The sequence below is a fragment of the Canis lupus genome, chromosome 37, assembly GCF_003254725.2.
Source record: "Canis lupus dingo isolate Sandy chromosome 37, ASM325472v2, whole genome shotgun sequence".
NCBI lineage: Eukaryota > Metazoa > Chordata > Mammalia > Carnivora > Canidae > Canis > Canis lupus.
The window spans coordinates 5,980,221-6,005,130 of NC_064279.1; the positions used below are offsets into that span (position 1 = coordinate 5,980,221).

Here is a 24,910-nt window from a genome sequence, read left to right on the forward strand (position 1 = left end):
TCTGTGGCACCGCAGTTTTCTCTCCCCCAATTCACGGCTCCAAACTTTGCATCAGCCACATTCTCTCCCTCTAATTGTGCAGATTGTTTTCTTAAATCCTCAGATCAATTTCCTAGTTGTTCATCATGATTTGATGTTCATCTAGCTGTGTTTGAGGGACAAGGCAAGCCCAGGTTCCCCCTACTACTCCACCATCCTAAGTCTTCCTTCCAGAAAGATCATTTTCTAACCTGGTCAAACCAACACCTTGATTTAAAATCTGTTTAAAAATAAATAAATAAAAATAAAAGAAAAAATAATAATAAAATCTGTTTAAACTTCTCCTAGCCCCTGCTCTTGGATATTCCCTGAAGCAGTCCTGCCATAAAGTAGGTGAATGCATGTTGACTGAGAAGCTGCAATGGCAGAGGGACCACTGGTGGCTCCTTTGGACTCCCCTACCTGCTTTCCCTATCTTCTTCCCACCCCGCAGCTGGCTGGGAGGCAGAATGAGAGGAAGAGGGGCAAAAAGTCCTACCTTACTGGCACCACTGTGGTTCTCTCTTGGCTAATGCGGTCTTGCCTGCTGTCATGGAAAAACTTCCAATTGCTTCCTCTCTGAGGGGAGCAGATCTGCAATATCTTTAGCAACTCCAAAGGGACACCCATACTGTATAATTCTCTGCTATTAGGGAACTAATGGGGCTCCCACACTGCTGGGGGAGTCCTCTAGAATGGAGTCCCAAGAAGGCTGAAGTCCACTTATCTTCCACTTTGTCCAGCTGGCCCTGGGAAAACTTGCACTTACTTGTCACACCAAAGCTGCAGGTGCTACTTACAGTTAGCTCCAGCCAGCTTTCTGCCTTCAGAAGTCAGAAACTAGAGGCAAGAACTGATCTTTGTTCAATATGACCCTCTCAACACAAGGGAACCCACACTATGTAAAGCTACTGAGATTTGGGGCATGATCTGTTATAGCAGTTAGCATTTTCTCACCAAACACACAATGGGTAGATTCCAGAAGTGAAAGAAAATCAGTTTTATTTTTACAGAGTAATCCTCCATATATTAAATAATTTTGAAAATTAAATATCAAGTGTAATTAATCAAATACCCCTTCCTTTCAAGGGATATGAAATTCTTCGTCCTGAATGAGCTGTTTTATTAAAACACCTTTAAAAAGGTACAATCTAGTGATATAAACCCACATCATATCTTTAGTCAATTTCTAAAATAAATAGGCAGTTACTCAAAAATTCTCTGTGGCTACAACATCAAAATATTTTAATATTCAAAAAATATGAAGCCTATTTCAGGTGGTTTGAAAAATAGCATTCTTAGGAATATTATGCACATTTCAACATGTAGATTTCTATAATACTTACAGTAATATAAACACTCTTTCCGGTTCCTGTTGGTCCTACAAATATGGAAGGCTTCTGATGGGTGGTCAACAGTTCCATTAGTGCAGAGCACCGAACCGTGTCCAGAGTTGGTACAATGATTTCATTAAACATCACGTCCTTAGGAATTGGAGGAACTTCTGCCAATTTCTTTACCCATGGTTCCCATTTTCCTATTCCCTGTTTATAATAAACAGCCAAATAGTGAATGTTATAAAATACTTTTAAAAGTTCTGTACTACTATGCCATTGTAGAAAAGACCAACGGTCAGACCAAAAAACCCACTGATGCTTATACATTTGTTTTTATCCTTTATCCCTGAGTTCAAAAGTTAAATTCTATGTTAAACTGAGGAGAAACTAGGCTTTTATATGAATCAAAATGAAATGACAATGCCCTGAATTTTTAATGCCCTGAAACCACTGATGACATTAACCCAAAGATCAAATATTTTGGGCAAATTCCAGATTCTTTAATGGCACTGACAAAACTGGATTAATCAATGCATTAAAGAGTAAAGAATTTTATTGGTGTCAACCAATATAGAATTTTTTCCCCTAGAACATCAGCTGCATGTTGCTAAATACTTTTATAATGTGTTTATAACATCAGTTTATCATTTCAGGTGAGAGGCTTTTTAAAATTGTGGTTTAAAAAAAACCCTAAAATTTACCTTCAACCATTTTTTTAAGCATATGGTTCAGTAGTATTAACTATAGTCACAATGTTGTGGAACAGATACCTAGAATGGACAAGATTTCTTACTGCTGTGAGATTATTAGAAATTAACATTATTTTTTTTTATTTAGAAATTAACATTATACCATATCTTTGTATCCAATTAGCTTATTAACTAAAATTTGTATTTGCTATGCAGTGTTTAGAAAAAAAATTCAAAAGTATCATGTTAACTCTCCTGCCTTAGGAAAACATCACTGGTCTCTTCATTCTTACAGAATCAAATTTTAAGCTCCCGGTCATCCAAAACATCAGAATTCAGACCCTCCTTCCTTCATATGTCCCATACTCCAGCTTCGTTGATGCACCTACTGTTTCCCAATGTGCCCAGGTCACCCTTTAGGCATTGAGTGTCACATGACATTCTTCTGAAGATGTTAAGAATTTGCTGAGGGCAGCCCAGTGACTTCATCATTTATCCTCTGTCACAGTGCTATGCAGGGGTACAGTTGGTTTTTTTTTTTTTTTTTTTTTGAGGAGGAGGGAGGATTCACATCAAATTTAAAAATTGTATTGCAAAGAAATTTCTGCAACTTTCTAGAACTAATAAAGAAACAATGTCCTTCGCATATTCTTGATAATCTTTTCTAACATGCATCCTTTGCCACCATATAGCAAAGGAAAAATTAAGAATGGAAAATCTGGAGTGGACACTCATTTAGAGATTTTTTGATACTATCTCTGAGCCCTAATTTATTTAATGGGAAGATTTACAAAATACTACTACCTTTCCTACTTCACTGAGATGTTGGGAAACAAATAGAAATGACTGTGGAAAAGCAGCTTTACGAGGACTCAAACCCAGAAGTGTCTGACTTCAAAGCCGAGCACCTCCTTCTACTACTCCACGCTGACTCTTAAACAGTGGTGACAAGGTGGCCCCAGGGCCATTATGTGCTGCGTGTTGCCAAGGGAAATTCTGACTGGTTGGCGGTTGTAGATCTTGCTTCAGAGTTCTTACCTCAGTGACAAATTGATAATCATATATTGTTTTTTTCTCAGGAAATGGGACAGTTAGTGCTTTTGAAGACGTTTGTTCCATGCCACTCAGTAATTTAAATTTATTTTGAGTTTTTTCTGAAATTGGGCCTTCCATTAGTTCTCGAAGAATCATATCAAATTTCAACCGATCATCATCTTTACAGGAAGCTCCGATGGACCAGATCAATGAAAACAGGAAAATGCCCTGTGTTGGAGAGATGAGAAGATGAGTGCGTTAAAGAGTAATTTTAATGTATTTTTGAGCTTGAATCAAATCAGCTGGATTAATACCTTTGAAAGAAATTTAATAACAGTAGGTTATCTCAGGATTTTATAATAATCAGATTTTTAAAAATCAAATTGCATGTCTTCTAAAATCATGCTATCAGAAAAGATAATACAATGCAAAGTGTAACTTTCGCCTTTGTGAAACCTGGTAAGCCACGTGGTATTTTAAGTAGATGGCAGGACCCCGATATTAAAAAAAGCATATTGAGATGACTTTGTATTAAGACAAGGTTTAATAAGGAAGAATCAACCCACAATACACATGCCTTTTAAATTTAAATTTTGATACTGTTTTCTTAAAAGTAGAACAAATTCATATTTGTTTATCCACCTTTTATAATAACTATCTGAGCATTGATTGCATAACTAAAACTGCCATTCTGCAAATTTACCAGGCTTACGCAGGAAAATAAAGCAGATGACGAGACCCACCACTGAATGAGAACACTTATTTCCTTGTTTTTATTTTTATTTTTTTAATTTCCTTGTTTTAAAATCAAATCCTCCTTTTATTTATTTGGAAGAGAGGGAGAGAGATTGGGAGGGGAAGGGCATGGGGAGAGAGTCTCAAGCAGACTCCTGGCTGAGAGTGGAGCCTGATGAGGGGCTTGATTCCATGATTCTAAGATCACGACCTGAGTCGAAATCAAAATCTGAAAAAAAGAAAAAAAAAAAAAAAAAAAAAGAAATCAAAATCTGACACTTAACTGACTGAGCCACCCAGGTGCCCCTCAAATCCCCTTTTTAATGCCAAAATGAACATAACCTTAACTATGTTCATAAAAGTTTTGGACTCAACCTCAACACTGTTTGCCTACTTCCTAGATTACTCATAGGCTGTTTTTCTCTGGAAACTAAAACTAAATTAAAAATCAATTTATTGAATAGAATATAAGCAATAAGAGCAACACATTGATCACATTAGAAATGCTACCAGTAGCAATACATAATTTTTATTAAGGAATATTCAAGGTTCATTGATAATTTTATTCCTGCTTGAAAAGTATGTTTATACATATTTTCTTGCCTTCCTCAATCCTCATTTATATTTATACACACATATGTAAATATTTATATCTCAAGAAAAAAGGGGAAAAAATCAAGGAAAAACACAAAGAATTATGATTTGCAGGTTGAAGGGGAGATGACTTTTGTTATCAAATGGTCACTGCTCTCTTGAGGACTGATCATTTCTGAGGCTGCTTAAGTGACTTAAGATTTCAGTAGCAGATCTAAGGATATCATTGGGTTTCTCCCAAACCTCATGATACAATCTGGCACTGCCAGTCCAGGAGCTTCCCTACAAGTACCCACTATTTGGGACCTGACTTTTCCCTTGCTGTTCAGCTCCTATCAAATGTTCAGTTCCAGTTCCAGGGGGCGAATGCAGTTCATCAATTAGCAAACATTGAGGAAAGCAGGAGATGTCCTTCTATTGCCCGATTCAAAGGCAACCGGCCTTACCTCAAGTAGAGAGTACGTTTCTCGATCATTTCTCTCTCTCACTTTGATTTCATCAGAAAAGTCATCCATAAAACAGTCTATTAGATTCATTAAGGATCGGACTAAGTTTGTATCTGAAGTAGGAGATAATTCCTGAAAAATCAGGGGGAAAAGTCTATAAAACAAATTAACTTAAATAAGCTAATTAAAGTAGCATCAACGAATACTTATTGAACTTTCTTCATCCTCGCAGCCACAGCACCTATGAAAAGGCACTATCATAATGCTAGTTGCAGGTGAGAAAACTGAGGCATAGATCAATTCTCTAGTCTACAGTGTGGTGGCCCTAGGGGTCATGCCCAGTGAATGTACTCTTGAACCACTCCCGCGCTGATTCTCAGATTCAAAAAGTTTACTTTTACGTGTTCAGTTGAACACGTAACTGATAACCCAGAATCTTTTTACCAATTTTGTAAAGCCAAACACTAAAAAAAAAAAAATCTTTTGGCAAATTAAAATTATGTTTCAAAACGTATTTTATACATCTTTACAGCAACACTCATAGTAAACTCATGCCTATGGAATAAATTTGTAAGTCTTGAAGAGCATGAAATGTTCCCAGAGTGCTGCAAACCCCAAGCACTTTACTTTTTGGGTCTCACCACGACAGTTTATAAGATAAATGAGTGTGTAGAGCTCCTAGCACCATGCACCATACAACCAGTTCTCCATAAATATGTGTCTTCTTCCCTCCAAGCCTTCCTCCAGCCTTTAGAGTGGTATTGCTCTGTGGTTAATGTGTGAGAATTAACTCTCTGAAATGGACTCTCAAGATCAGAAGCCGCCGACTTCATATTTAGTCGCTGTCCCAGTAGAAATAGGCAGAAATGTCAACTGACTTTCTAAGGATGGGACTAAGTATTACTGATGCAACACTAAAAGACAAAGAGTTATTACTACAAAGAAGACACTTATTTCTACATAGTAAATAAGTGGTATTCAGCACTTCTTTGAGAGGACAAAAGTGTAGAGTGCATTTTAGAAGCTTGTATTAAAAGTCTGTTTTTTCTTCTCTTTTACTACTGAAAAGACTGTTATTATTTGGAATATTCATTAATTTTAATGCCTACGTTCTCTGACAATGCTGGGTTGAGGGGGAACCTGCAGCTTATTTTATATGTTTAACTGTTTTTGAAAGATGACTACTTCATATCTCAACACATTTCAAGTTTGCTTTATTTTTTAATTTTTAAGCAGCCAATCTTCTTGAAAGAGCAGGGTACAGCACTGTTGCGCCAGGAGCTCTCACATTAGCCAGCTGCCCTGGAGCAACCTTGCCTCTTCCCTGAAAAATTTTGGGCTACGGTTCTCCCCATGATCTTCTCAACTGCTAAATCCAAGGGACATGTGCCAATCCTTTTTTGCCTTGACCTCTTAGTAGTTTCTGATAATACTGACTACTCACTTGCTTCTTTAAAGGCTCTCCTCCCTGAAATACAGCTGTACTTGACATTCTATTCTCTCTCTCTTACCTTTTTTCTCTATGTTTTTGCTTTAGGTAATATCCACTGCCATGATTTTAAATTCTGCTTTCCATACCTGTACCTTGAGCCAAACTTGTGCCTTAAGCTTTTCTATTATATTTCCAGCAGCAGGAGAAATACCAGCCGGGAGTCCCTATACTTGTTCCAGAGCCAAAGTCATCCTAAAGACCTTTGGTTGACATCTCCCAAAGCAGAAATTAAGTATACTCTCCCTACAATTTCCAGCTGGAGAGAGTTTAAGAGGCTGCCTGGAAATCCATCAACTCTCAAAGGCAGGAGATTTCCATTCGTGCTGTCACTTCTCCCCATTACACCCTTCTCCCTGCACCAATCCCCAGGATACACTGAAAGAAAGAAAAATGGATTTGGATTTCTTTCAATCTTCTCCAGGGACTGACTTTCCTCCCTGAATCCGTTTTTTTTAGCCAACAACAGTAATCTCTAAACAAGTAGATGCACTCATGCGAAGTATCGTGGATTCCTCATTCAGCACGCCTAAAGCAGGAACATGTGTTCCTCCATTGTTACCTACTATCTGATTCTTTAGATGTCATAAATGAATTACTTTTAAAACTTGTCCTTTTGTGGATTATAAAATAATACATATTTATTCTAGGAACTTTGAAAAACAGAGAAAATTATAAAAATGGAAACTAAAATATAATAGTCCCAGAGAAATGAGATATAGCATTTTAGGATATGTTCATCCAGATGTGGTTAGGTGGGCCTTTGAGGTTTTGTTTTTGTTTTTTTTTTTTTTGTTTTTTTAGGAGGGAACAGATTAGCATCCGTACATTTTTTCAGACCGTAACATGCCTCATGAAAATTTTTTTGGAGATTAAGTATATAAATTAAAATCATTTTACTTTAATCAGAAAAGTTCTTAGTTAAGCAGTTAAATTATTTTAATCTCTGATAGTTGATATTAACAATAGACATTAAAATGAACATATTTGGCTGATTTGGATTTTCCATTTATTTTTTAAATCTTAAAATTCTCATCCCTCTTACCTTCGCATGCTTTCTAATAAATTCAACAGAAACTGGGACCATTCTGTCAAATAAGCCTACTATAAATTCTTTCTGAATAAGATTAATCGCAGCAGGTAAAAGATTTATCCAAGACAACATTAGTGGTCTCCAGCCTAACATGTGAGGCTCCATGTAAATCATACCACATCTGGAAACCTAGAAAAAAGAATAATTGTTTACCATCAAGGTAATGCTTCTATAAGAAATATGACTCGGTACATCTGCTTCACATAACCTTCAGAAAATTCTTCAAAAGCAGCTTAATTTTATGTAATTTCATGATCTAAATTTTTGTGTATGACTTTACCAGTGGTTGTAGACAAAGAGGAAAAAAAATCCCTGACTCTAAAATTTGTCAAGGTAGGTCAACAGATAGACCTGTTCTTCAAGAATCTGAGTATGGTTAAAATGGATTCTACTGGGGCGCTCGGGTGGCTCAGTGGTTGAGCATCCGCCTTCAGCTCAGGGCATGATCCTGGGGTCCTGGGATCGAGTCCTGCATCAGGCTCCCTGCATGGAGCCTGCTTCTCCCTCTGCTTGTGTCTCTGCCTCTCTCTCTGTGTCACTCATGAATAAACAAAATCTTTAGGAAAATGAATTCTACTAATGTTTTTCATTCAGAGTTTCAAAGTAATAAAAGCATTTATGACATTTCAGATTTATAAGCAGATGTCAAAATTGAGAACTTACGGTGGCAGGAGAAGCAACTTCCAAATCCATTGGTTCGAAAATAAGATTCATTTGTGGTGACATCTGAATAATCTCCCCACTCATCAGACACAGTTTTTTGTTATCATCCAGCACCGTATTCATATTCTCAATCCACACTGCATCTACTGGGCCATCAAAAATTAACCATTTCCTATCTGGTGTCTGTTTTATGCATATGATAAATAAAGGGCAAAAAAATTAATAATGATAATGTAAGCAAACAGTCCAATGATGCTTCAAGATTTAAAAATATAACTCCTAAAATTAATTTTACCATGAAAAAGTAAAGGCATCTTTTGAATAAAGTGTGCATGTGTATGGAGAGAGAGACTCACTGAAGAAGCCTGTATTTCCAACAGACAAGACAGAAATATAACATCTTTTCTCAAATTGCATATATATATAAAATATAACATCTTTTCCAATGTTTCTGAACTTACATATAACATATTTTAGAAAGTATTATGAGTAAAAAAAATGTACAATTGCCAGGGAAAACAGAATTTTCATTGAAATCTGATTCTGTGTAGTATTATGTTCATACAGATCAACTACTCTTGGGTACTAAATCAAGTTTTTCTTCCCTCCACTGGATAAATTCACACATATATACCCTTCTTGGGTTGAACGGTTTTATAGTAATGTAGGGCATTAATATAAGATTCCATCTCACTATAATAAATATGACAACATTTGCACACTCTCTGAAATACAGTAAAAGCTCAATAAATACTAAGGAGTGGCCAGGTATTCGCTGAAGAGTGCAAAAGCTGATTCTCCTTTTCAGATCTTATGAATCAGCTTTTTTTTGTGTGTACAAAGACGATACCTTGGTTCAGTTTCAGCAAATGTGAATTCGGGTTGAAGTGGTGGGGGGATTTGGACCCATCCTATAAACTTGTCAGTCCCTACAAGGCAACTGCTTTAACCTAGAAGACAGTGGAGCTGTCATGGGCTCAGGGTTGCCCCACATCCATACTCCAAGGCCAGCTCTGGCCATTCTCAAGAAGGAGGAAGAGCTCATACCTCCGAGATTACCTCCAGATCAACTTTTCCTCATATCCTGGCTTCCCATGCCTGTTCATCTTCACTTTGGGCAACTTGGCCATGTAAGAGCAAGATGTTGGGCTCTGCAGTCTAAAGGACCTCACTTTTCATTTGACTTTTACTACTTACCAGCTATGTGACTTTGGGTCAGTGCCTTAACCTCTCTGAGTATTTATGGGACAAAACTTCTGGAAAAGGTAATATATGCAATGTAACTGAACATAAAATGGGAGGCATATCATAATTATTTCTGTATAAATAATGTAACTATATACATTATCTCAAGATGCCATGTGCTAATCTGGACCAGCATACATCTGCTGTGAAAAGAAAGAACCTGAGAGGTTATATCAACGCTCTCACACCCCTGTCTGCTTCACAATTACTTTTATCCTAGAAATTACTAGTAAAGCCTGATCCTGGGCAGGATCTCTGCCCCATGAAAGCTAATTCTTACGTTACTCATTGCCCAAGGTCCTTCACCCATTAAGAGCGGAACTGAGATTTGGCATTTCTCAATTACCACATCGCCTACGAGTCATGATCAGCGGGGTTCTTAGGTGGATAAAGAGCACCAAAGTCAGGATATATGGTAAGCAGAATAAAGGAGACATTTATTTTAAAAAGATTTAATGCATTTAATGTCTCTAGCCTAGGCCCCTTCTCTTTTAAGACCAGACTTAGCAACTGTCTCCCATTTGCTCACACTCTGTGGACAGCCTGCTAATGGAGAGCAACCAAGTTAACATCTTATTGGACTGTGGACTCTTTCTCGTAAGAGTGGGCAACAGCCACTCAGCAGAACCAGCCAGGGGTGGGTAAGTGCCCGCTCTCCTCCACAGCAATCAGCAGCTGGCACATCCCTCACCTCTTGCGCGTGCCACGGGCAGCCCATTCACTTCCTGACACGGTAGGGCCAACGTGTTGAAGTTGAAGTCTGTTTTTTTTTAAGGTCTGCAATTTCTTGTCTAAAAATGGAGCATATCTAACAACTAGTGGGTATGACAGAGAGAGCAGCCCAGAAGGTGGGCAATGGAAGAGCATGACTCAAGGGGTGAAAGGCTCACATTATTTAGATGTTCTCCATCCTGTATCATTTAGCCTGGAAAAAAGAGAGAGAGAGAGAGAGAGAACCAGAAGAGCTTTTCCCTGCCCTCTCTTCTCTGCACACCAAGCTAAAGGCTCTCGCCAGCATGGTCTGCTGCCTCTTTGTAGGCGCTAACGATGGTCCTCACAAAAGCACCGTGGGACCATCCAGTATTGTGTGTTTCAAATAGATGCCTTAAACTAGAAATATAGATTTTTGTCTGAAACAATTGGGAAAAAATCAGAAATTTGTCAGAAGGAACTAACACAGTCTCTCTCAATGCACACACTAAAGGGTTAGTACCTACCGTTGAGGAAGCAAAGGCTCTGAAACTGACAGCGAGGATGCCATCCGACCACTCATGAGACACCACATCGAACTGCCCATACAGCTGACCCATGGTGACAGACTTGGGATTTAAAACAGTAATTTGAACCTTGTTTTCTTCCATTAACCCCTTAAGGGAAAAAAAAAAACACATTTCTTCATTAGAAGGATACTGTCCTTATTCATAGAAAACACGATTTGATATGTACAAAATCCTAGACTCTACAAAGAAACTACCAGAAGCAAAGAACTTTTCACAAAATTCCAGCATACAAAGTCAATACGTAAAGACTGGTTGTGTTTTTCTCTACAGGGCCAATGAACAACTAAAAAAATAATAAAATTTCATGGGTTTAGTTTTTAAAACCCATGAAATACAACTCAGTAATCAATTAGCAGAGGATGTGAAAGAGCTATAAACCTAAAACTACAAAATGAGGGCTGGTAATTTTTTTTGGAAAGGGTAAGCTAGCAAATATTACAAGTTTTTCAGGTTACATATAGTTGGCCACATATTCTTCCCCATTTCTCTTTCTTTTCCTTCTTTCTGTTCATTGGGGGGTCTTTCAGTGTGTTTTTTACAAACCTTAAAAAACGTTACCACCATTCTAAGCTCATTGATATTAGAAAAATAGGCTTGGGGCCAAATCTGGCCTATATAATTGGCTATAATTGGCTGATTCCTGCTACCAAACATTCTCTGAGAGAAAATTAAAAGGTCTGAATATAGAGAACTATGCTCCATTCTCACAGAATCGAAAAGTTAATATTGGTAAGTTGTCAATTCTGACCAGAACCTAGAAAGCTGGTGTGGGAATTATACAAAGGATGCTAATACCCTTAGGGCATAAGCTTTTTATGTTTTTAATTAATAGATGTTATTTTCTTAGAGTAGGTTTACAGAGAAATTGAGTGGAAAGTACAGAGATTCACATATATCCCCCCACCCCACCTCACCCCTTCTGTTTCCCCTATTATTAAAGCCATGCATTGAGGTGGTATATTATTATGAATGGTGAATTGATACTGATACATTATTACTTTTTAAAGGTTTGTTTATTTATCTGAGAGACAGAGAGAGAGAGAGAGAGCATGAGCAGGAGGGGCAGAGAGAGAGGGAGAGAATCTTAAGTAGATTCCACAATAAGTGCGGAGCCTGATGCACAGCTTGATCTCACAACACTGCGATCACCTACTTAACTGACTGCACCACCCAGGCATCCCTGATACATTATCATTAACCAAAGTCCATGGTTTACATTAAGGGTCGTTCTTGACGTACATTCAACAGGTCCTGCCAAATGCATAATGGCACATTTCCACCCTTACAGAACCATACAGAATAGTTTCACTGCCCTAAAATCCCCTGTGCTCTCCTATTCGTCATCACTTCTTTTTTTTATATCTAACATAACAAGTGCAACTCTTCCCAACACTGCCTTCGCCCCCGCAACCCCCCACTCCCAGGGCTTGGGACACAAACTAGCAAACTTAAGAAGAGATGTGGAATGATAACACGAAACAGCAAAACAAGCTCAAGGTCTTCACATTCTTCTCTGTGTCCACCAAGGGGAGAACAAGGCATCATCCTACATTGGGAAATATGGGAAAGCCCCACCATCTTAGTCAGAGCAAGACGCTGCTGCTAAAGCAAGATTCTTGTCCCAAAAATGCAGCAAGGCTAGTGAGACTCCACAATCACAAATCCCACTTGGCTACAAACATTGAAATATAAGAAGCAAAAAACTATTCAAAATATAAGTAGAAAGAAGTGCAGTATTAGTTGGAGAATTAAAAACAGCCTCATTCCTTTAGCATGTCAGAGTAGACCAAACTAGGATGTAGAAGATGCAAATTGTGAATGATACAATCATTTGTTGCATTTGTGTGCACACATATGTGTTATATGATGCAAAACACACATTCACCTCAATACCACTAGCAGCCTATCACAGAAGTTTGTGTTACAAATCGAACCATCCAAAAATAAATTAAAAGAAAACACTCTTTAAAGTATGAAATGAAAACCTCCTGGCTTTTCATGTTTTCAGATATTTTCTACAACAAGCGTGTTAGCTTCATAAATAAAAAAAATGTTGAAAAGAAATAAAAGGTTGACAGGAACACCTATGATCCTTCATATACTAAACTTAATTGCTTCATATTACTTTTCTAGTAGTATTTTCCTTTTGACTAATTTTTTCTATGATTTCAAGTTGCTACATTAAAGTATCTTTTAAAATGACTATACATTCTATCTTGCACAAAGCTGATTATGAATAAATTATTGCACTAATAACACACTTACCTTTTCACACATGTCACTCAGCGCACCAGCTAAGACACGATATGCGCTGGTTTTTCCTCCAAACGGTTCTCCAACGATCATAAAACCATGACGCACAATCATCATTTCGTATATTTGAAGTATCTTCTCAGAAAAGAATTTGGTCATTTGCAAATTCATGGATTCACAGTTGTCTTTGATAGCTGCTAGCAAATCATTATAATCTGGTTTCGGTAATTTCACACCAGGAAACAAATCTGAAGTGATTCCCTGATGATAGAAGATTTGAGGATTTATATTATATATCTGATACCCTCTTTCTCTTTCTCTCTACACACACACACACCACACACATAAAGGTGATGAAATTCCTCCCATCCTCATATTTAATATTGATGGAAATAGAGCCATTAAATAAACAGTATTTTTAACAGCTTTATAGAGATATGACTGCCATACAATGAACTCTATATATATATTTTTTTAAAGTGGTACAATTTGATAAGTAGAGCCATCAACTCAAGATAGTCAACATATCATTCCCAAAAGTCATCTTGTGACCTTTTGTAATTCTCCTTCCTTTCTCTCTTTGCCACCTCCCATCTCCATCCCCAGGTAACCACTAATTTGCTGTTACTATTTTTATTTGCATTATCTAGAATTTAATATAGATGAAGTTACATATTATGAGTACAACACTTTTTTTTTCTGACTTATTTTCACTCAACAGAAAGATTTGGAGATTCCCTCATGTGACATCATGTATTAATAGTTCATTGCATACACGTAGTACATTTGAATCCATTCCCTCGTTGATGGATACTTTCATTGTTCCCAGTTTGGGGCTACAGCAAATAAAACTGCTATGAACATTTATATATAATTCTTTGTATGGGCAAATGTCTTCATTTCTTTTGGGTGAATACTGAGGCATAATGAAATACCTGGATAATATGATGGCTATACGTTTAATATTTTAAGAAACTGTCTGCTTTCCAAAGTGGTTGTATTATTTTACATTCACCCCAGCAGTGTGTAAGACTTTGGACATTTAGTATGCTCAATCTTTTTAATATTATCCACAGAGATAAGCATGTCACAGTATCTTACTGTGGCTGCAATGTGTAGTTCCTGATGACTAACATTTCGCAGGTGCCTATTTGCTTTATATATATATGTTCTTTAATGAAGTGCCTATTCAGGGCACCCCCGGTGGTGCAGCGGTTTAGCACCGCCTGCAGCCCGGGGTCTGATCCTGGAGTCCCTGGATCAAGTCCCGCATCAGGCTTCCTGCGTGGAGCCCGCTTCTCCCTCTGCCTGTGTCTCTGCCTCTCAGTCTCTCTCTCTCTCTCTCTCTCTCTCTCTCTCTCTGAATAAATAAATTTAAAAAAAAACTTATTTAAAAAAAAATGAAGTGCCTATTCAAATCTCTTGCCTATTTTTAATTGGTTTATTTTCTTAATGGTAAGTTTTGACCATTCTTTAAATATTCTGCATGCAACTCCTTCATCATATCTAATCTGCAAATATTTCTTCCTAGTCTGCAACTTGTCTTTCATCATCTAACCAGTGTCTTTCAAAGAGCAAACTTTTAACATTTTGATGAGTCTCTTTTTTTTTATCATTTATTGTTTTATCATTGTGCTTTTGGTGCTGTGTTTAAGAAATTTTTGCCTAACCCCAAATCACAAGATATTTCTCCTGCTTTCTTCTAGAAATTTTACCATTTTATAAAACTTTTAAATTAAAAAGTTAGACAAATATTATCTGATTTCAAGATTTATTATATAGACAGTGTCATCTGATATAACGATAGACAAATATATCAATGGGACAGAATGAGGAGTCTAGAAAGAGACCCACACACATTTGAACAATTGATTCTCAACAAAGAATGTTTAAGAAAAAATAAAAAGACAGAATGTTAGAGAAAAAATAAAAAGAGTGCCTGGATTTGTCAAAACAATGAATTTTAATCCATACCTCAATATCACATACAAAAAATAGTTCAAAGGTATTTTAATTACTGTGATGATCAGAATTTAATCAGCTTAGTGTCCCTCAAAAATTCATGCCCATACAAAACCTCAAAATATAACTTCATTTGGAAATAGGATCTTTGCAGATATAATTAGGTAAATTAAGATGAGGTGATACTGGGCCTTAAATCTAATGATTTATGTCTTTATAATAGAAAGGAGAGGAATATTCAAACACAAATACACCCAGGGAAGACCATGTAGTGATGGAGGCAGAGATCAGAATGAGGTCAACCCATGCCAGGGAATGTCAGGGGTTGCCAATAGCCAACAGAAGCTAAGAAGAGGCAAAGGAGTGTTTCCTAGAGCCTTGATTTGAGACATCTTCCCTTCAGTACTTTGAGAGAATACCTTTCTATTGTCTCAAGCCATCAAGTTGTGGTATTTTGTTATGGCAGCTTGAGGAAACTGATAAAATCATTTAATATGTGATTAGAAAGAATTATGATTCCGTTTTTAGTATATAGGAATACATAAAGCTGATGGCAAAGTCTAAGAAACATACCTTTTTTTAAATATTTTTTATTTATTTATGATAGTCACACACAGAGAGAGAGGCAGAGACATAGGCAGAGGGAGAAGCAGGCTCCATGCACTGGGAGCCCGACGTGGGATTCGATCCCGGGTCTCCAGGATCACACCCTGGGCCAAAGGCAGGCGCTAAACTGCTGCGCCACCCAGGGATCCCCAGAAACATACCTTTATTAACTGTTAAAGCTGTAAGTATTATAGCATCCTATGCGAGAAATAGGACTTATTTTTACTCTGAAGGTAAAAGTAAAAATTCAGAAGTGCTTCATGGGAAAGCATACATTCGAACTATACTTTAGAATTTATGAATTAATGAGTTCAATTGCCGCTATATTTAATCCTTCAAATACTGTTATGGAGAAACTGATCTTAGTTTATCAAAGCAATAAGTTGCCTTAGGATAAAGGAGAGAAAAAAGGCAATGCAGCTCAGTAGTTAAGGGCACTCTGCAGCCTGATTGCATGCTCCTGTACTAACTATAAATAAAAGTTAAGTATCTTTGCCTCAGTGAAATGATTTGTAAAACAGGGGAGAAGACAGCACCTGACCTACTGGGTCATTATGAGCATTAAATAAGTTACTATTTGTAAAGCTCTTAGAATAGTGTCTGATCCATAATAAGTCCACAGTATTTGGTAAATCAACAAACATATCTTCTTGGATTGTTCAAATTGTTTTGGTTGACCTTGAAGGAAGCGGACCACTCCAGAACACATTTGGTATCCAGTGGTTCTCAACCAAGACCAATTCCCCTCCCTCTCCTGTCAGGTACAGGGTCAAAAATACGTGGCATTGCTCTGGTTGTCACAACAGAAGACAACCTATAAATACTGGAGTGGGGGTAAGAAGCAAGTTTGCCTAATGTTCTACAGTCTCACAACAAGGAATTCCCCTAATCTGAAGTGACAGTTATGCTCCCTCTTGGAGATATTGCTCAGTGAATGTTCACTGAATGACTACACAATGCTTGAGACTACATCTGGTGATATATATTTCCACTTTGTAAAAATACAGTTTTTACTCTTAGAAAATTTATACAATATACCAAAGAAACAGGAAAAGTGGGGGAAAAATTAGAGAGAAAGACAAACCGTGAGAGACTCCTAACGCTGGGAAACTAAGGGTTACAGAAAGGGAGGCAGGTAGGGGGGAATGGGGTAACTGGGTGATGGGCATTAAGGAGGGCACATGAGAAGATGAGCACTGGGGGGTTATAAGTTGGCAAATTGAATTTAAATAAAATATAAAAAATAAATAAAATTTTTAAAAAGAAAAGAAATTGAGGAAAAATATTAGGAAAAAAATTTGAAACTATTCCTCATAGATTCACTCTATATTTACACTCCAGCTCTAAGTACTTTGAAAAGATCCTTTCAAATGTTGAAACACGGTTACTATGGAGAGCAGACGACACTGGACCACACTACAGTGGCAGCATCACTTCTCCCCATTCCCATAACATCCCACTTCGGTCTTTACAGTTGGAAACTAACTGCCTGAACCTCAAGACAGCACAGATTAGTGCAACAATTAACATCTGTTGGGAGCCCATGGCCTCCCAATTCCTTCTACCTGAGATGAGGAAAAGGAAAAGAATGACATCAAATAATAATATGAAGACCTTAATCATTATTCTAATGCCTCTCAATTAATAATAGTCTAATCTTAAATATAACAAGATTATTAAACTTAGTTCTTCCTCTAAGTCACCCTGAAAAAAAATCAATTTCATTAAAGCCATTACACTCTTTTTAAAGAAAGTAAGCTTTTAAAGAAATTTCTTCGATTATTAATTCAACAAACATTGGCCAAGTACCCCTTCTCTGCAAAAGATTCAGTCGAGTGTTAGACCCGTTATTTTCCTACATTCTAGTGCAATTTATCAGCAAACATATTTTGTAACCTTTGTGTGCTTATAGACATTGCAGGTTTTTTTTTAAAAAAAAGGACGATTTAAAAATCCCAACTTGTTGAAAGTCATCTGAAGCCACAGAGCTATACATACTTCAAGTAAAACATAAAATGATCTATGTTTCTTTGTGCCATATCATTATTTTCTGTAGTAGGAGTTTCTCAAAGGGAGTCGCAGACTTGTACATTTGATAAATACGTTATTATAAAAATTCTGTTACACTAAAATAATAAATATCCTTACCTCAAAGAGTGGTAAATCATGGGACAAAAATTTTGGCAGATTTACATCAATAATAGATCTAAGCAGCAGAATTTCTTCATTTTCATTTGGATATTTCAGCTAAAAGAAAACACACTCATGATGATACCTCCACCCACTAAATGCGCCCCCTACATTAACACACACACGCACATGCATCCACGCACAGGCCCCAGAGACAAGCTCACGTAGAACTGTTCTCATTTATTTTCCTTTAATTGGATGGTTATGAATTTTAGAGGTTGAAAAAAATTCCAAAACACTTGGGTAACTCCAAAGTTTACTAAAAACCTAGCTGAACTCTGAACCTGTAGCTCAGGCCCACAGTAAGGGCTGCATAGTTCATAAAAATATGAACTCCAAATTATTTCTCCCAACTTCAATACTTTATTCAACATCTCACTCCCAAGTTTCTCCTACCATCATACATTTAATTTTCCAGAACCCTCTTCCTTTCCTCTAGAATCTTTCAGTCTAATAAATTCCATGTTTCAGGTTAACTGGCTTTACCCTTTACAAAGCCAGTGATGCCCGGCAGTTAGGTTCAGAGCACCCATTGCCAAAGCTGATCCTTGCTTATATGGACTTTGTCTTTGGATCAGTCTAACCACACCTAAATGATGAGGTGTCAAAAGTCTAGTTTGTTATTTGAGAAGCTATTATTTTAAAGCCTATGTTTAAATTGTTTCTTGATATAATAAAACAAACTTCAAAATATGCAAGCCAACACTTTCAACAATTCTAAATTAGCTTTTGACAAACAATGAAAGGATTCATTTGCAGGATTCATTTGCTGCATAACTTTAATAGCTCAATTCCATAGTCAAGATGTCAGTGAAAACAAACACTAGGCAATGTATTATCTTTCCCATTATCTGACTGTAGTGTAATCCTGACGTGCCAGGTTAATACAAATTGTTGCTTCTAGTTGCATTTGTTTATTGCAAAAAAATAATGACGTGCAGTTATTCTAGGCTAATATGAAATAGAATATCACCACAATATATTAGAATTCTCAGTAACATTTATTATAGAAGATAAAAATGCTCGCCATCGTTCTTAATCACATAGAATATATTTTGAAATCTTTATCTTCTGCAAAACATGAACATGAAAATTTTATAAACTCCAAGGTCACATTTTGCATTTTGCTATTAACTATATAGCCCGCCTTGCTTTGTTTCATACAGAACTAATGCACAAGTAATTGTTTATGCCTCTACAAAACATTTTCAATGGAAAGTTACACAAGTCTCAAAGGATTTGGATTTTTCCATCTATATGCTTATGATTTATTTCATTTTAAAATGCAAACATTATATTGCAAATCTATAACTGCTACTCTATAATAGGCTGTAATTATATGATCACGTTAATTGATAATGCTTTGGCACACTTGTATATATTTATTAATTATACATTATTTCCTTTAAAGCTCTACATGTTCCATGTAGACTGAAAGCCTTCAAAATCTTTCCCAGCAGCAAGTATCTCTTTTCATACACCTAAAATTATGGAACAGAACGCAAATCATTAAGAATTATGTCTAAGTTTTGACAAATCATAAAATTTCCTTTTTCACATGTGCAAACAATCAACTGTTTTTTAGAACAAGAACTGGATTTTTTTTTTTAGTTGATGAAACCAACCAGTTATTGGAACTCTGTGAAGACACGGGGTCCTGAGATTTACAAACAGAAAATTTATGAATAAGAAATAACTTGAGTTCTCTACCTTTAGATTCCCCGCAGCGGTAAGCACTGACTTCACGGCTCTCATGCCATAGTCATAGTGATGTTGTGAGGACAATTGCTCTGAACACAAGCGGTAGGTAGCCACGATTTTTACTGACAGTGGCCGAGCTGTGACAAACCCACAGGAGTACAGGACTATTTCAGCAATCATGGCATAGTCAGGCACCATCATTGCTACTGTCCGAAAGAGGGCCTGCAGGAGTGCAGAAAAGGTATTTTTGAAAAGACCATCGTAAAGATAACCCTACTGTGCATTTCCTAACGTGTTAGGGCTGTGTAGCTTTTCTGCAATAATGTTAAATTACAATATCCAAATCACATAGATACAAACACTTAATTTTAAAAACCGGTTTCTTGATGAGCACTGGGTGTTATTCTGTATGTTGGCAAATTGAACACCAATAAAAAATAAATTTATTATTTAAAAAAAAAGAAACATTACAAAAGAAAATATTACCTGGAAAATAAAAGCCATTTTCATCACACAAAAAAATAAAAATAAAAATAAATAAAAACCGGTTTCTTGCAAATATCTTTAACTTCTGTATAAATTTTTTCCTTAAATTATGCTGAAAGAACACTCAAGCTTTTATGATACTTAGATCTTGGGTGAATCATTAATTCACATGTTAATTATCAACAATTATCTATTCTTCTTGGTAAATGACAGGTTACAGGGATAAAGTATCCTAGGCTGCTGGGATGTCCAAAAGCTGGGCTTTTCAGCTGCTCTGGTGAGAAAGGGCATGGTATTGGGAGACCAGGCGTTAAGTGAGGTTTTCTGGGAATCTAATTAGTTGTATGCTGCGTGCTAATCACATAATTCCTAATAACTAATAACAAGGCTATGTCAGATAAATAAGGTAATTTTAGCACTAAGTTTAAAGGTAATTTAGTGCTCTTTACAATTTTTAAGTTCAATAAATAAATAAATAAATAAATAAAATTTTTAAGTTCAATTCTGGCTTAACCAATGATATACTTTCTTGAGTGTAAAAGAAGAGTATAGCTCCAGGTATCTATCATACCAGGGCTGAAATAAATTCTGATACATGTAATCAACATGAGCATTATCCTTCTGGAAAGCTATGCCTCAGGTTGTTGGCTTTGTGACCTTAGAAGATCAAGTATGCCCATTTTACCATGGCTTCTAAGATTCAACTATTCCAAAATGCTTATTGAATATTGATTCTTTAGAATAATTTTAATATTAAATATAGCTTCTCTAATGTAGAAATGTGCTTAAGAAATTGCTCTGCTCTCCAGGTCTTCTGTAGATGCACAGGATGTCTAAATGGGACTCTATCCGCACGGTGGCACAGATGTACTGAGACTGCAGTATAGATGCAGTTGGGTCCTAATTCCAAGGTTCTTGAGAACAGGCCAAGAACTTGGAACTTTTTTTCTGTAGGCAAAAAACAACCACAACAAAACCAATAGCTTTTTAAGTCTGGAAGTTACAGGATCAGATTTCTTCTGAAGACTCTGGTAGAATTAAAGCAGGGGATTCATTATAGTGAATTTAGTGGGGAAGAGATTGGTGACAAGTGAGCTGTTGCAGGAAATTGCACGCAGGAGAAGAATGAAGAGGGATGGAAGGAAGGTGAGGCAGCGGGATGACAAGGCTTTTGCAAAATAGGATCCCTGGTTTCGGTGACTGGCTGGATCATAGGGAGACAAAGAGCAAAGTCTCAAGGACTACTCTAAAGACATTCTCTGGAATGTCTTCATTCCAGAATCTCTCTTTTTTAAAAATTTTTAAAAAGATTTTATTTATTTATTCATGAGAGAGGCAGAGACACAGGCAGAGGGAGAAGCATGCTCCCTGTAGGGAGCCTGACTGGGGACTCGATCCCAGGACGCCGGGGTCACGACCTGAGCCAAAGGCAGGTGCTCAACCACTGAGCCACCCAGATGCCCACCCCCTCGCCATTTTTTAAAGGAAGATATATTTCATTCTTTTCAGACTAAAATATTTTCTTCAAAATTGTTAGGTATTTCCATATACACTTGATAACAGATGTTCTGTAGCAGTTCTAACCAAGAAGACTGCACAGTAGGAACAACAACAAAGCCATCAGAATTTGAGAGCAGCTTCCGGCCTAAGGTAGATGGAAAATACATCACCCACAGAACTATAAGGTAGATACTGTGACACCATTTCAACAGGCACAGCACACGAAACTGTGAACCAGTTTCCACAGGGCATGAGCAGATTCAACCAATAATCCTCCCAGCTTTTTTGATGAGCTATTCATAGATTTGTGCCTTTACAAATACTATGTGTTCAGATTGATCCTACTGAAGAAAAGCAGAGCAAACAAAAGAACTGCTACCAAAGAGCTCTTCAAATTTAAATCACAATGAAAAGTTGCAAAAAAAAAAAAAAAAACACTTCTTAGATAAAAGAGGATTTGCCAGTTTTTATTTTTTAAGATCTTCTCCCTCAGTAAGACAAAGTACTAAAACATCTCATCTAAGGTATCAAAGTGCATGGAATGGAAATACCAAAGTACTTTGTAGCAATTTGTTGGGTCAAAAGTCTCTTTGGTGGAAAAGGAAAATTTGTCAACTAGTCTAAGAAGCTGTCACTCTAATTATGTAAATAGCAGAAGGGATGTAGGACCTTTGTGGGGAGGCAATTTAGCAGCACATCTCTTGGTCCTATGACCATACTTAAGGAAATATTTTAAAATCGACAAAAGCCTTAAGTAAAAACTGCCCATTGCAAAATTATTTATAATGAAGGAAAACTAAAAGCAACCAAAGCGTCCAAAAGTAAGATGCAGTTCAGTAAATTTATTCACAGTTTGAATTATGTTTATAAAGATAGGAAAATGCTCGTGTTGTAATATTAACCTGAAACAAAAAAAAGCAACCCAGCATATGCAATTGCCGGAGTCTATCATTTAAAATTAATATTTTAAAAGGTATTGAAAATTGCAGGATACGATATAGCAAGCAATAAAATGGGCATCTTTTCCAGTATTTCCTCTGTCTTCTAATTTTCTATAATTATCATTTTTTAAATGTCAGTTTGGAAGTTGCATCTGGTTTGCACATTTATTTTCTAAAGGTACTCTACAGCTTTAAAAATTATTTTCTAAAACAGTTTTCTAAAATATCATGTCCAAAAGCAAATATTTTGCATAAAATTCAAGGAAAGCATGTTCTTACATATTAATTTTATAAACTACAGAAAGGAAATAGATGGTATCATTGCCCCCTTCTGTACCTTCAGATTATCCGGCAGCTCTGATCGCCCGGCATACCCAGGGTTCATCGTTATAAAGACAGCGCACGTGGGGTCAAGTTTTAATTCAGTTCCTTCAAACACTAGTATATCGGCCCCTGCATTGATACCTGTGGGCCATCAAGAATGAAATGACTTAGCAATTCACATTTAAATGTGAGTTGTGCCATTCATCATCCCCCGGGGTTTCTACTGTGTTGACATGATCCAAAGACAAACCAGCCCCATTACCTCTTTGGATAGTAAGAATTTGTTGAGCAACCACAGACAGTACTTCCAAATCAATTCTGTTAAACTCATCAAAGCAAGCCCAAGCTCCACAAGATAACAGTCCCTGGGAGAAAAGAATAATGAAATTTTTCAATTTTATCTGATTGAATATCACATTGAAATGTTGCATTTTCACCTGATATTTTCAAGGATTTAATATCCTATCAAGGAAATTGCTTATTCATCTTTATCTTTAAAGACAGCATATTGTTTTTTATTAGAAATTCATTATTCTGCACAAATAAGGAGTTTGATCAATTAGAAAACTGTCCATTTGGTCGATAGCTTTTTACTTTATATCTTTTGGCATCTGTAATCTCAAGGCTTTTCTTACTTTTTATATACAAGTTGATTTTGTTTGCTTTTTCTATATGGACTTCATAGAATAGATTGCAATATTCCTCTAAATAAGAGGACTTTTGTTGCTAATGAGACTATTTTGTGATCTGAGCACCTTTATAGCACCTACATACTACTGAGGCCCTAGTTTGCACTTCCAACTGACAGCTACCTCACAAATGTGTGCCATTTGGGTTAAAGAAAACTGAACCACCAAGTTTGAGTAGCTCAGTCCATATTCAAATTTACTTAAAAAAATCAATTTGACATTTATTGACTGCATATTCTATAGATTGTATATGTGTGTGTGTGTGTTTCACTGAGTACCTGGTATACGTCAGGCATGATGCATGTATTTTTTATGCAAAGAAACTAAGACTATAACTTAAGGATGTTAAGTAATTAGACAAGGCCACATAGCTAATAGTGGCTGACTTTGGATCTGTACACAGTTCCATCTACCCAAACACATTGGAGTAAACGTGAACTCAGTGCATTTTGTAAAATAGTACATTTTCATTTGTTGGAGAACACTGTGACTTTGCTCTCCATGTATAATAAGAGGATTAGAAACCATAGAGAGCAAAAAATACTTATGAAGTCACTTATTCAAATAGTTATAAGGATTGTGAGATTTTTAGTAGGAAGACCCATGTCTTTTTTATTCAGTACCCCTGTTATTCAGCATGATCCTAACATTAAGTATCTACATAACCAATAAATACTTATCAGTAAGCAACTAATACCATAAGTATATGAATCTATATCAAGGAATTAATGTTATATATATTCAAAAATTGAATAGTACATACCAAACTTTTCTTTAAACGTTTAAGAATATGATGGCTATTCAAACTAAACTATAGAGACTCTTTTAGATTTATTATCTCTTTCTTAAAAAACCATTACAAGGTTGTATATCATTACAGAGTATGATTAAAATGGCTCTTTGTCATTCAATTGTTTTCTTGCTATTTATTATAATTTTGACTTTTAAAATCTTATCCTAGTTGTTTCAGCATCACAAATGTAGAGACTTCTTATATTCCAAATCTATTATAAAATGACCAGGCCGTATATCAGCTACGAACAGTTTGCTGTCTAGGGTAGGATTGGTATATTCTTTTTTATTAGTTTGATTTTCTTTTTAGATCTTAACTTTTCTGAAGAAATTTTGAAAAATAATTATGGAATTTTTAAAAATAAGAATTACAGAATCTTTACAGAAAAACAGATATTAACAAATAAGCAGAACCTATAATCCCAAATGGATAAGTCTTGTGTTCGACTGTTCCAGCTAACAGTTTAAAGGATAACAGGCTGTAGCAACAAAGTGGTAAAATGACCAGACATTCCTAGGTTTATAGACAGGGATGTTACATTTTTAATCCCCCCACCTTTTGCAATCTTACAGACTCCTAAGAGTGGATATCTGACTCAGAATAAGAAAACAAACTAGGATTTTAAGCTTGCAAAAAGAAAAAGAATTAACTAGAGGGTATTTATGACAGTAAATTACTGAATCATGACTTGTTAGTAACAAGAGCTACAGGCTAAAGAAAACTTTAGATTCCCCACAGTCTTCCCATGATGTAGTGGTTCTCCAGTTTTTAGCTGCCCAATACATCGAAGGGACACCACTCATTGCTATCAATAATACTGACCCGTTTGAGCAGGAACTGG

The 24,910-nt window shown here is 36.4% G+C and overlaps 1 protein-coding gene and 1 long non-coding RNA gene across 2 annotated transcripts in view; one reads left to right on the forward strand and one right to left on the reverse strand.

The window, feature by feature from the left end:
• The window catches only part of DNAH7 (dynein axonemal heavy chain 7), a 241,874-nt gene that overhangs the window by 122,311 nt on the left and 94,653 nt on the right, over positions 1 to 24,910 (reverse strand). Inside the window, 11 exon segments of the mRNA XM_025442048.3 lie at positions 1,365 to 1,562; positions 3,083 to 3,307; positions 4,855 to 4,986; positions 7,389 to 7,565; positions 8,100 to 8,282; positions 10,562 to 10,711; positions 12,890 to 13,138; positions 17,594 to 17,692; positions 19,346 to 19,558; positions 22,601 to 22,728; positions 22,850 to 22,952. Of these exon segments, the coding sequence (XP_025297833.3) occupies positions 1,365 to 1,562; positions 3,083 to 3,307; positions 4,855 to 4,986; positions 7,389 to 7,565; positions 8,100 to 8,282; positions 10,562 to 10,711; positions 12,890 to 13,138; positions 17,594 to 17,692; positions 19,346 to 19,558; positions 22,601 to 22,728; positions 22,850 to 22,952 (1,857 nt within the window).
• LOC112656669 (uncharacterized) overlaps positions 1 to 24,910 on the forward strand; it is a 136,437-nt gene that overhangs the window by 85,517 nt on the left and 26,010 nt on the right. The window lies entirely within an intron of this gene.